Source organism: Polyodon spathula, chromosome 41 (genome assembly GCF_017654505.1).
Source record: "Polyodon spathula isolate WHYD16114869_AA chromosome 41, ASM1765450v1, whole genome shotgun sequence".
Taxonomy (NCBI): Eukaryota; Metazoa; Chordata; class Actinopteri; order Acipenseriformes; family Polyodontidae; genus Polyodon; species Polyodon spathula.
This window is the reverse complement of record NC_054574.1, coordinates 132,388-146,198: the sequence shown is the minus strand read 5'-3', so window position 1 is coordinate 146,198 and position 13,811 is coordinate 132,388. Positions and strand designations below refer to the sequence as shown.

At 38.1% G+C, this 13,811-nt stretch overlaps 1 protein-coding gene across 5 annotated transcripts in view; it reads right to left on the bottom strand.

Annotated features, from left to right (window-relative positions):
• bcas3 (BCAS3 microtubule associated cell migration factor) overlaps positions 1 to 13,811 on the bottom strand; it is a 167,777-nt gene that overhangs the window by 109,369 nt on the left and 44,597 nt on the right. For 3 of the 5 annotated variants that reach the window (XM_041236517.1, XM_041236513.1, XM_041236514.1), the window contains exons 16-17: positions 8,255 to 8,393; positions 5,190 to 5,234 (exon numbers count right to left, since the gene is read on the bottom strand). In XM_041236517.1, the coding sequence (XP_041092451.1) occupies positions 5,190 to 5,234; positions 8,255 to 8,393 (184 nt within the window). The remainder of the gene's footprint in view (positions 1 to 5,189; positions 5,235 to 8,254; positions 8,394 to 13,811) is intronic. The other 2 variants (XM_041236515.1, XM_041236516.1) reach the window with 1 other exon arrangement.

Genomic DNA, 13,811 nt, shown 5'->3' with positions numbered 1-13,811 from the left:
AACCAAAACAAAAATGTCATCTAAATGCAAACAACAAAAGAAAGTTGACAATAATCATCATGCTTGTGAATACACAGGAACACAAGCACAAAATAAACAAAAGCATTCTGGTATAGAAATGACAGATACTGTAGCTTCAATTCATTTACAAGCAATCACACTGTCGGTAGGAGCTGTATTATACAGGACACTGAACAGCAACTTTTTACAAATACATTTCTGAAAAGCAATCCGATTCTTCATGGAAATCGAGCAGTATTATGACAATGAAACACACACTTTCCATCAGTAACATGCTGCTGGTTTGAATATCAACAGTGAAATGCTGACACATTACAATGATAACCTTTTTTAAAGCGTTTTCTCTTTGTGGTATGTTCAAGTTCATTTGACAGTTGTGGCTTTCAAATGCATGTAAAATTAAAGAGAAGGAGGCACTTACTATTATTATTATTATTACATTTGGTTATTGGATTCATATGTATGCTAAAGAGAGTGGATGGAATGTAACATACAAAACTGTTCATTACTGTGCAGGAGCATATGGAAGTTATCACAGAACAGTAGTGTGATGATGTTATTGCTAGAATGTCCTGCACTCTGCACTGGATTGTATTTGAAATGTTTTAGCCTACACTCTGTTTGAAGTCTGCGACGTCATTCTGACATATACTTCACCTCGAGCCCTCACACACTCGAGAATAGCAATCCTATCTATATTGAATGCATTAGTATTTTCACAATCATTTCCAGTAATTCTGCAGTGTGCAGAGATCCATTCATTTCAATCTTAATCACAAGCCACATGCAGTATTTCAAGCTGCTCATTATGCGTAAGAAAACTAAAAGACCTTCCAACAAAACAAACCCCCTAAACTAACAGAAACACGTCCAGCTACTTTGTAAAGAACATGACACTCAAAGGGGCCTGCATTACAATCTGTTTGCTGCTCATTTTGTAACGCACTCTTTTTGTTTTCATAAGTAATGGTGTAACATGCATGCTGTTTCTCTCCGTTTTCCACAGCATGCTTTTCTTCTGTCAGTCGTGACTGTGCTGGTGCTTCCAGTGCTTAAGCATGCATTTCACCAGCAGCTCGCCTCTATATGGGGCACTAATAGGTGGTGAATGACCTGTTACTGTGCTGAACTCCTGCTCTTTCACTTCCCTTTAAACTGTCAACAACTCATAAATTACTCCAAGAGAACTTCAGCTCAAAGCAATTCCTCTTTGTTTTAAGTGACACCGTTTGGTGGTTGGTGAAACCTGTAGAAATGTAGAGCCTTTACTGTTCGTGGTGTAGAAAGGACAGGAAAGCTAAATACCCCAATACCGAACTGATAGGATTTCTGTACCGTCTTAACAACAGAGACTCTCGAGACAGACGGGAGAGAATGCGATTGTCTCAACACAAGATACACAGTTGTTTTGTTGTTTAAGACACCTCTTTTCAACAGCTGCAGTTACAGAAAGCTGGGTAACATTGTACAATAAGAGGGGCAGTGCTGGAAGTGGGCTAGTTTAGAAGTGTTACTGAATGTCGTTTTTCTTTTAATATTTTAATGTATTTATTGAATGTGTTTTTGCAGGTTCTCTGAACACAGAACTCTAACAGCCCTTGAAAAGTATGAAAAATAAAACTGGAGGAAAATCAGTTTGAAGCTTTTGTGAAATTGAATGGGCTTATCAGCTTTACTGTATGGGGGTCAGGGGGAGTCCAGGTCATTGCAGTTTTATTTAATCTGTACATTGCTAATGGACCCTTACTTTAGAAACATAAGCCTCAGAGATATTGGTCAGATGGTTCTGATAATACAGAACGAACCTTTCACATCCCGAGTTGCTTCGCCGCTGATCTCTTTGGTGGTATTTGAAATGTTTTACACTGTTTAGTAATTTATACAGAGCAATAAATAAAAATTGTGATCAAAGGCAGCATTATGTTTTATGACAAACATATTTCATACAGGATCTATTTACAGGCATCGTAATTATTCGAACCCTTTCTCTGCCGACATCATGCCCAACTTTACTGATTATTATTATTATTAACCTGTAGTTTCAGTTTGCATGCGTAGACTCTATTCCAGTCTTTCATTTACTCAATCACAGCCCTTTCCGAAGCTAATAGTTTTCCCATCAAGACATAATTCAATTTGAAACATCCACCATCAATGTCCTTCAAAATTAAAACCATGTAGAATATTAGGCGCCATTTGGTTAAAAAAGAACGCTTTTTTTTTTTTTTTTTACTTTGAAAGATCACTACAAGCAAATATGATTGAATTCCGCTCTATGAAATATCCAGGAATAGAAACAGTAGAATCACATGCCTACTGTAATGGCAGAGCCTTATATGGCTAATAATACAGACAATGAAGAGTCACCAGAATAGGAAGTCATTAGACTCAAATCCACGGAGCCTATAAAGCAAACTCACAACATTCAAAGAGATCGGAAAACTTACAATTATAGTAAAAACCAAGCAGTGAGGAGATTCCCAGCTGGTCCAGTATCAAACCTATTGCATACATGCTGTGCTTTTCTGAGGAGGTAGACGTGTATATTTAGGGCAGGATTGTGAGGTTTGATTCAATATTTTTGCCCATGATGACCTTTCAAACTTGTATGTTCGCATTGGTTGAAAATATAATGGCAGTGCCACAAATTTCACTTGGTACTCAGTTTACAGTTCAAGTTAATTGCATATTCATACTTTAATAGATTAATACAGTTGGGTCAGAATCCAGGCCATATTGACATCCCTCCTCTGATGTTATTATGCTTATATTTATAATCAAAAATAAAACATTTTAACAACAATATCATTGTAAAGAGATGCTATATTTCACACTCGGTTATAACACATGACTGGTACTAAACACAATGAGTGTACTGAGGTCCTTATCATGCCTGTATGAAGCCACAAGCACACCACAGTGTGAATTCTCTACCAGTCACGCAACACGATGCATTTAATAGCCGGGACAAGCCAATGACACAGGGACTTTAAATATTACTGTCTACATGTAGAAGTATAAAGTGACAAACAGCTGCATTTTACACTAAAACAGGGACTTTAAAACAATCACTCTTCAGCAACACAAAGCGAAACTAATCGATGACAAGTACGGTACATGAAACAAGGTTTTTTCACAAACTTAAAAGGGGAATCTCAAAAGCCAGTTGTGTCCAGTGACCACCCACATACACACACAGAGAGACCTGGCATTTCAACCTCCCAGATATTTGGAACAGAAAGTCTAAATATTGCACAAACAAAAGATTGTGTTTACGATATTTCCCTGTTAAAAGAAAACAATGCTAAAAGTATTTCCTAGCAGTATCTGTCCTACGGCCACTCGTTATAAATGGACCCTTCCTCCAGTATGTGAGTTTTCAGACAGTGTGGCAAAGCCGAGAAGCAAAGAAACTGATTAGCAAAACATTGTGGAAATGCAAACCGTGATACACAGCTTGGTAAAGAGCAAAACTTGATACAAAATAGGAGCGAAAACAAGACAAACAGAAAAAAAAAAATCTAAGTACCATGCATGGAAAAAGATAAAAGGCACCGCACGCACTTCATTCTGTATTGCGAAAGAGTTGACATAAGGAACTCATGACAGGGAAGTAGGGAGAAAAGTTAAATTTAAGTGAAGTACTCGACCCATCAACTGTACATAAGTAATTTTGTCATAAAGGGATTTCTTTTAAAAGCTAGAAGCATCTTATTTCACAAGACTGCACAGCAGGAAACTTAACTTTAACCTTCGGACTGAGTAACACCCAGAGTACTTGAGCTCTCTTCCAAAGAATACGCTCTCACGCTTTCTGTGAAAGCTACAGGTTGTCAGATGGGGCTGATCTGTGGGTTAAGACATGTCAAGAATGCAGCTGTGAAGAACGTCAATTCAACTGGTCATAGGAGAGAGCCAACAGAAAAGCACACTTCTCATGTCCGGGTCACAAGACCTTCTTTGGACTGCCGTCCGTACTGATGCTTGTTCTTGACTATTGCACCAATAGAGACAGGTCTGTACTGATGGGAGGTGTGAGGTGCACGTGTGACGGCACAAGCGACAGAAACACAAAAGCAGCTCCATTGTTTGTTTTAATTTCTTACAAATCTATCCAACTTTAAGAAACAGCATTTACAAGCAAACTCCAGATCAGAAAGAATATTCCTACATTAGAACTCCTTCACTGGTGATTAATTTATTTAAAAATATAATAAATCTTCAAATGTGGTTTTAAAATTACACTAACTCTAACATCAGAAGTTTATACAATATGTTAAAAAAGGAGTAAAAATCTCCATGCCATCCTAAATAACCAAAGAACCATCTTCCTTGAAATGAGAGTACAATGAAATGAAAGCTCTCCTTTTTTAGAACTGCATTTAAATCAATTTCACAGAACTGTGCAGCACTGAAGCAAGCTTTTCATTCTATCCAGCGACCCACTAGGGTGTAACATTGTCACATTGAATTCAAATGCAAAGATGCATGCCTATACCCACATGAAAAACACACAACAAACAGAGATTGCAGCATGTATCCTGCAGCACGAAACAGCACCACAAGCTGCTGTAACATGATAATGGGAACAATGTGAAGCTTAGCTAAAAGAGGTTCTTTTTTAATAAACAGCATTTGTATTAGTGTAGGAATATGTTGTACAAGGGTAGTCATGCATTGCTACCAGTGGCTTCAAATAAACCACTATACAGACTGAAGAGCATAAGAAACCTACTGCTCCAAACTACAGTGCATCCTCTCTAATCTGTTTCTTATTCTGCACTGCTCAGTAATTCTCCAATCAGCTTCACCAATTCACAAGCGATACATCAAAGACAGAGAGGAAAAAAAAAAAGTTTTAATCTGTCAAAGAAAATGTTAAACCTGGATGTTTAACGAAAGCCCTCGTTGACTCACACATGCAGCCCTCGTTAAATCACACATGCAGGTTAGAACCTTGAAAACAGGGGTAGGATATCTTTAATTAAAATAAAATAAAATAAAATCAATGCGCAAAACTTCCCTGGTTCATTCTGTGATGCCTGCATCTTATAAACATTCAGCAATGTTCAATAAATAAAAAAATAATAGAAATAAAAACAATGAATGCAGTCGTTCACTGAAGCGAGTACAAAGCAAGGCATGCTGGGATTGAATTGGCAACTCACCACGGAGTTTTAATGGAAAAACATCCTGCCCCAAAGAGGTAGGGTCTTCATGAAGAGAAAAAGATACACAGAAATAGATGGAAACCCATTACTATCAAATCTGTTGTGCAAATAGTTCAGCATTACATTTATAAATGTTTCCATAGCTCCGTGACAAACATAAAGCAGAAGAAAGATACACTTTCCGTTTATTTTAGAAGTGTCACCACAGAAAAACTTTTAGTAAAATTAGAATGAAGGGGACCCCTTTATTAGATTAAACTGAAGGGGGGGGGGCATCCTTCCTGTAAGCGACTCTGAAGCTCTATTTGCACCTCCCTGCACTGAGATTGTGGAGATGAATTGCTGCCCCTGCAATTCTGAGAGTTTCTGCACATGCTAAACTGAGTGGAGTGTAAATTGAACTCAGGATGTTTGAAAATACACGTCAGTGGAGTTATCTGCCCTGCTGTCCCAGGGACTGTGTGACAGCTTCATTCAATGTCAGACTCATTTTTATAGAGTGAAAACGTGGGATTATCCAAAAAGATTATTTCACGTAAAAAAAAAAAAACCTTTTTGAAAACAGTAATCAGTAAATTGAGGCATCAAAAAATTTCCAATAAGCATTATTTTCCTGGAACTAGAAAGTGGCACAATGGCTTGGTCAGAAGTAACAGCATTGCAGCGCATTCTACTGGCAATCAGCAGCGTCAGCAATTGAAAATACCTTCATTAGGCGATATGCAAATGAGGGCAGTGGAGAGTAAATTGAGCAATCTGACAGAAATCCAAAAAACGCTGATGATTGAAATACAAAAGCATGAACAAATTCAGGGCACTGAAGAGCTCTGAACCCCAACTAAAAACACACAGACAGAAAAGAATGGATTGAAGGGACGGTTAACTGTGATGGGAGTGCAGAATACTACTACTAACAATAATAACAATAATAACAATAATAACAATAATAATAACAACAATAATAATAATAATAATAATAATAATAATAATAATAATAATAATAATAATAATAATAATAATAATAATAATAATAATAATAATAATAATAATAATAATAATAATGGTATAAAGCATAGGCGCATATGACTTATTTTGTAATAATTGCATTTCCTTCGGCAGATCAAACACATCAGAATTAATATTTTTTGCATGAAAAAAATTAAAATATCCTTATAGGAACTCCACCTGTCTAATCAAAAACATGTTTAACAATAATTTTAGTTTAAGTATATTGCTTGCATTAAGTTCAAAAAATTTGACTTCAGAAAAATACAACCTTTATTTTTTTTTAAATAAATGGTTTATACATTTTTATTGCAAAATGATTTTGTTATTGCACACGTTTACAAACAAATGCACGCAGGCTGGAATTTCAAACGATTTCTAACCAACATGCAGTTTGGAATACAGCTAAGTGCATTTCAGTATTACCTCTAAACTGTTGTGTTTCATTCTCTTTGTGCTGCATCCACCTAAAAGCACATCACTCTGCATTACACTAATCTGCCAACATCTGCAGGGTCAAAGAGCTTCACCACCACACAGAATACCTCTACGCAGTCATTTGTGTTCCAGAAGATAACTGCATGCCATGGTTCTGTTCCTGCCCTCCTCTGCAGGTATAAAGATGTGAAAACGCACACACTTTTCAAAATGTATTAAACTCTTGTGCGTCAGATGTGACAAACCACCCCGAACTAACAGCAAGCTTTCTACTGTAACGGCTTCTTGTAACTGCGGGACATTCGGACGTGCTTTATTAAAAGTGATTTAACACAGCGCAAGATCCTTCATAAATATTGAAACTGTTTCCATGGTATTTAACTCGTATATAATGAAGCAGTGCCTGTGTAAATAAATAAATAAATAAATAGGGGTCCACTGAACCTTACAGTCCAACAAGCATCTTAAAACAACAGCAAGTAAAACGACTTCTAATAGTTAGAATTTGGTGTTTTCAAATTTAGAATTATTACATGGAATTACAAGAAATCTGTTTTGTGATGAAAGATGACAGAAAGTAATTTGAAATTCCAATTGATTTCATGGGATTTCAAGCACTTCCTCCCAGTCTGTCCGGAGTGCAATTACAGGTTAAGCAGCTGGTCCAGCTCCCTGAAGCACAGCCTCCAAGGTGATGCTCTCACAGGTGTGAAAACATCTGCTTTGCAAAGATTACACTCCACAGAGGTGCATTTTCAAGGGTTTAAAAAAAATAAAAAATTCTTACTGATGTTTAACATCTTAAGAGGTCTAGCCTGCTAAAGACTCCACTCCACAGCTAAAGAAAAAAAAGTGCTTTGCTGGCTCTGTGAAAAGACAGCAACTAAATTCTGTAAGAAATATAAAAAACAAACAAACAAACACTCCAACTGCAGAAACTGTGGCTCAGAGCACTAGTAAGAAAGTGTGCCCTCTACACTGGTTAGCACATGTGCTGGATGCAACTCCAACCTCGGGATACGAGAAGTTATGGTTCTAAGAAAACATTTGCATCCACTGGACTGCATGTTCAGCCCTTTATACACAGTCTTATATTGTACTGTGTCTTAACACCGCTGCTGAACGTGCTCTCATTTACCAGGTGAAGGGTTTGCTATACTGGTTAACTGTCTGCTGCACTGAGCTACTTGAATGCAAGCACACCTTAAATTATGGGACTGGTTGTTAAGATAATTACTGTGAATAGGACTGGGCTGGAAAACCAGAGCACCACTAATTTTCATAAATGCTACAGATTACTTTTTTATTCCCCATTCGTGTGCAGTTACTACATGTTTGTATTGTAGAAGTTACTTGTAATTATGTACCAGTAGACACAGTATATGGATTCACAGAGAAAATAATGAGACTTAATGTTAGCCAGTTCATGATTGTTAATATCCCAGTTGGAGTTATTAGGACCAATTATTTGTTCAAAAGGAACTTACTTGAGCAAACAAGCTTGATGGATGATGGAAAGTTTAAATTTAGCTATGGAAGAAAGCCATGCTCGTGACTGTGTGACTCTGCAGGTTAGTAGCAGCTCCGATTCACACAGTTCACCCCCGTGCTCCACTCACCCTGTGCGTTTGGTGATGGTGCCCAGTGTCATGGGTTGCTTGATCTGGGCCAGCGGCACCACTATGGTGAGGCTGGGCAGGGGAGACAGCCGCGGGTTCCCCATGCTGTTGCTGTTGGAGTCCTGGCTGCTTAACTTCGCTGCAAGGGGACAGAAAACATCATCAGGTGTTGAACTTTCTCCTTTCAAAGTACATTACAATAGAACTAAAACAGTTCAACATAACTACTGAGCAACCACTGAAACAAAAAAAAATTATGGGACTGACTGACTGTGCCCACTCCCCCTGGGACTGACTGACTGTACCCACTCTCCCTGGAACTGACTGTGCCCACTCGCCCTGGGACTGACCGACTGTACCCACTCTCCCTGGAACTGACTGTGCCCACTCGCCCTGGGACTGACCGACTGTGCCCACTCCCCCGGCCTCGACAGAGATCTGAAAGCTTGCAGACAGAGTACTGATTAAAGCTAACTGCCTCAAGATGCAGTACGACAATGCATTAGTGCCTCGGTGTGTTAATCAACCACACCAGCCATTCCCAATTACTTTGATTCGCAAACCCACTAAATAACGTTTTACACAAAACACATTTTCAACAGAAAAAAAAATGTAATTATACAAGTTAAGACATTTCCTATGAAGGTTAACAGCTTTTAGAGTATGACAGAAAGATAAAAACAAAAACAATACAAAACACTGAAGGATCAAGTTTAAGATGTAAACATAGGAGTGCAAGTTGTACATATGGAGCTGATCATGAAATAGGAACTGCCCGATCTCACATGAATCGCTGGGAACTGACCCTGCAAATATATACACTGTATCTATAGATATATAGTGCTGGAGAAGTCTACGCCCATCGTTTCAACACAGCAGCCTTAACACAGTGCATTTAGCATTTATTCTCGTCTATATTTCAGCTTTAAAAAAAAAAAAAAATAAAATTAAATGATTATAAATATTTGAACAGAGAATGAAGCGACATTAAATAAATTGAATGGTTAATTTCACTTATAGATATATAGATAGATAGATAGATAGATAGATAGATAGATAGATAGAGATAAGTGTAATAGAAAATACCTATAGAAAACACATGGGAACCATTATAAATAATGATGGATCTATTCAGAGAAGTTGAAGCTCTAGAAATGCAGCTTCTATCATTCTAAACCTATTTTCTAATTCCTTGTGCTTTTCTCACTGATGAGCACATTATTCTAAAACCAGAAAGCAGCCTTCAATATTCCTTTATTATCAACAGAAAATGTTGTAGCTCTTTGTAAAGGCTTAAGACAAATAATTAATAGAGAAATGTGTATAATCCATATAATTAAATTGAACGTTAGAGTAACATTTTAGTCCATAATGTCTAGAAGCTCAAGCTCAATTTTCATGTGTACAATTGCCATTGAACTATTTAGAAACAGAGATTTTAATGGTCTTGGTGAAAATGTTTCCTTTTGTTTGCAACAGTCTGTGTTCTGAACTTTGTTTTTCTAAAAGAAGGTAAAAAGGAAGTGGCAATGGGCACTGACTGAAAGGGAAATGCATGGATAAAGAAAGAAAGAATGAAAGAAAGACAAAAAACCCTATAAAGCAAGCCATTCTGTCTATAATGAAAGCACTTCGGACAGACCTGCTACAATGACTTGGAGGGTTTAGATCTTTAGCTCGTTGCTCTGTGTTTCATTAATACTGTGAAATGCCGGCTTTGTGCTTAATCAAAGAGAGGCCATATTAGAGCTTCAGCCTCTAAATAACCATTCTGTGGAGACGCTACACAAATCCAGCCCAAATCCACACAACCCCAACTCAAGAGGGTCCTTCACATTTCAAAACAACTGCACCCCCAGTGCAGCCACCTTTTGTGTGGAAGCATAACAGAAAAGAAAAAGAATCTGAACAGGAAGCAGGCTGTAAAGCCATAATGGTGCTTCAAATGGACTAAAGGTAGGAAAGGAAGGAGAAAAATCTTAATGAATTTAGCATCTCTCCTAGCGCCGTCTTAACCCCCTCCATGCCCACTAAACCCAAACTGGAACCGTACTGTCTGTTTAAGTAGATAAACAGACAATACAAAACGAAATACAGAAATATACCCAAACAAACACCACCTCTATTCTAGCTAAAAGTAAAAACAACTAGTTTATTACATACAAAGCCATCAGACACCTTTCAAGAGGTTGTTACAGACGCATCGTGTTGCTACAGCATTCTGCCAATTCACTTGGGTTCACAACCTCCCACCCCTTCCTCGCTAATCCCAGAGCCCTTTCATTCCATACAAGTAAAGAAGGTGAAATAACAGCTAGTGGGCTGCTACAGGTAATACTCCACTGCTCCACAGCCCTGTGGGTGTGTGTGCTTACACAGCATTAGAAAGTCGTGTCGTTATCACACCAGGTAGAAGCAATGAGCTGCTTCAATCAGCCAAGGTGAGCTACGGCTGAGAGCGTCTCAGCATTCCAGTTCTTAAACTAGACCTTACTGGAACAATACACAATGAAGAGGCGAGAGTAAGGGACTATTATTACAAACTCAATTCATTATGTACAGAATGCATATTATCTATCAGTTAACACTGCCACCATGGACTCTGCTTATAGGTTTAATCCCACGCATGCAGGAGTCTGACTGTAACAGTCACATACAAATATTCTGCTTTATTCTGCAGAACACAAGAAGTTTGATGGATTCTTATTGATTGTGATCAACAGCTGCTGACATGTATTGAGGCAAAATGCGGTTTGATTAGAAAGGGTGCCCAATTGAATAGGTTCGCTTTTAAAACAGCTGGCTTGTATGGGTGGCTTTAAAGCCCACAGCAGACTTCTGACTGGTCAGATGGATTAGTTTACTAGCCAAGAGAAGCAGATAAGTGTGTCTAAATGACAGGTAAAAACAAAACAAAAAAAACATACGAAGGTGCAGTGCCAAATGTACATGCTGCAGGCTTTCCAATGAAACAGAACTTACTAGGTTTTAAAATGCAACTGAGTGGAAATTGATTTCCACGCTTAATATTAGCATTAAATGAAAAAAACAACATATAACTTTTTTTTTTTTTTGCTTGTAAGTAAATCTTACTGGCTCCAGTTTTACATGTACATTCTCGGCATGGCTGTGTTCTCAGGAATACTTTCACATACACTGTTTTCATAGCTTTCTTGCTGGTCCAAGCTTCCCAGACATGTAATAGTAAAATAAAAAGCAGCACAGGAGGTAGGGATTAAGTTAAGGGGGACGTGAAAAGAGAAAGAAACAAAGGCTTCTCTGCTATGCTGGGGAAGAGCTGTCATGTCAAGCTGGCCTGTGGAAATTCCCTGAACTATCATTATTAAAATACTCACTTCCACAGACAAAAAGGGAGGCCAGAAAGTGCCGGACAAAAGAAATCCCAGCAGACAAAGTGAAAACAAATTAAAAAGAACCCTTATAAAACACAGATGCTGCAAAGAAAATAAACTGCACAAGATTTAGTGTTTGTGAAGAGATGAGACGTTTGTGGAAAACACATCAAGAGCAAGTCCCAGGTAATAGCGGACAAGGCCCAGCCTCCTCTCCGCTGAATCTCTTCCTCTTCTGGTCTCTGCAAGCCTGTTATTTCCAGCCCCGAGTGGGGTCGTGAGCCTATGTGAAAGTGGCACATCGCCAGCCGTTTCTAAAACCACAAGTGAACGGGAATGTTTTTAAAGAAACAGGCTTCCTGAAGGTAACTGGAACACACTTTTATTCAACAGAAAGCCACACTCATTACATCTCCACTGGCTCTCGCACTGCAAACTTTCAAACAGCAGGGTTCTCTCAGAAGTTCATACCATGTCATTTTAATCCTCTGGCTTTGAAGCATCATTTTACAAAAGCGCAGCAACTGAATATGAGGGAACATGACTCCCTGGCACATTTCAAGAATGCTTCCCCACATACATCAACAACATGCAATATACAGCTTTCCAAAGCATAACACACGTAGAGATCAAAACACAGAAAAGGAAGCCTATTCAAATAAATAAATAAATAAACAGTATAATATGTGAATTAAGTAACATTGTAACATGAAGAGTCACTGTATTAATTCTACAGGACATGTCTTAAAACCACAACAGAGTACTTCCAACTGTTACTGTAACAACCAGCTTGCAGGTGTGCCCAAGCAAAGGGTTATACATTTGGAAAACGATTGGGAATGTGCAATAGTAAAAAGCACAACCACCGGACTGGACTGTGATCCAACTAATCATGACAGTGCAAAATGTACCGCTTGTAATTCAGCGCGCACACACACACACACACACACACACATTTACTGCACCCCTCTCACTCGCTACACCGGGTCTGCTTTAGGGGAGTTTACTGCAGTGCTGTCAATAAACCCTCTCCTCGTCATGTTTACTAGTATAGACTGAATGCAATCAATGCACAATGTTGTTTATGCAGTGCTGTAACTATACTGGCCAAGGCAAAGGGACACCGGCTCGACATTATTGTTAATATAGATTACAAGGCTGGGTCAGCTGTTTACAGTTGAGATACCGGATGCTAAAATCACTTTAAAAATAATTCAAAGGGATCATTCGACATGTGGCTCTGATTCTGGTAAATGAATATGGTCAAATTGCCGGAATGGAAATGACCACCACATTGAGATTTTAAAGCGTGAAAGGTTAGCATCTAGAATATATGCAAAAATAAACAGCAAATCGCTAAAACAATAACATATCTTTAAACATCTCGGTAATCTGCTTAGAGGCTTTATTTGATTTAGTAAAATCGTATATAGTAATTCTAACTTCAAAGTTGTATCATATTTTCCATTACTTGCGAGAGTTGAATAATATTTTAGAGCAAATATGCACAGGTTTTGGATTACAGTGAGAGTCCATGTAAAAGGAGTCAATAAATCTGAATAAACGGGGCATCTTTCCTGAACTGGCTGACCAGACAGTATTTGAATGTACATGCTTTCTGAATTCCTGGTCACTGAAGCTGCGTATTCCTCTCGGCTTCAGGCTGAGTGCAGCCGAGCTCCAGTTCAATCTGCAGTGGGAAGAGGAAGCAGAGGCCCTGGACCCCAACACACCATCCCACACAAGCAATGCTGGCTGGACTGTAGAACAAACAACTCAATCAAACAAGAATAATAATAATAATAATAATAATAATAATAATAATAATAATAATAAATAATAATAATAATAATAATAATAATAATCTCTCTGTGATGGACTATTTTAATTATATAAAAAGGTAGATCTCTTCTACTATCTATTAACTCTATATTAAATCACACACTTTTTCTTCCCACTTTTGTGACTTCCTAATTATCATCCCTAAATCACCTAGAAGTACAGGGAATCAGGTCTATATTAGCACATGTTCATGACATTATGGGCTGTGGTATTACAGTCTGCTCCTCATGTTTAAAATAGACACAAACGCACTCAGAAGTGATACGAGAAGAGTTACTCACTGCCTCGGAGCTTGTTATCTTTTTCAAACAGTGTTTCACAACTAAGATTCATGTTCTGCAATTAGATAACAAGAGAAATGT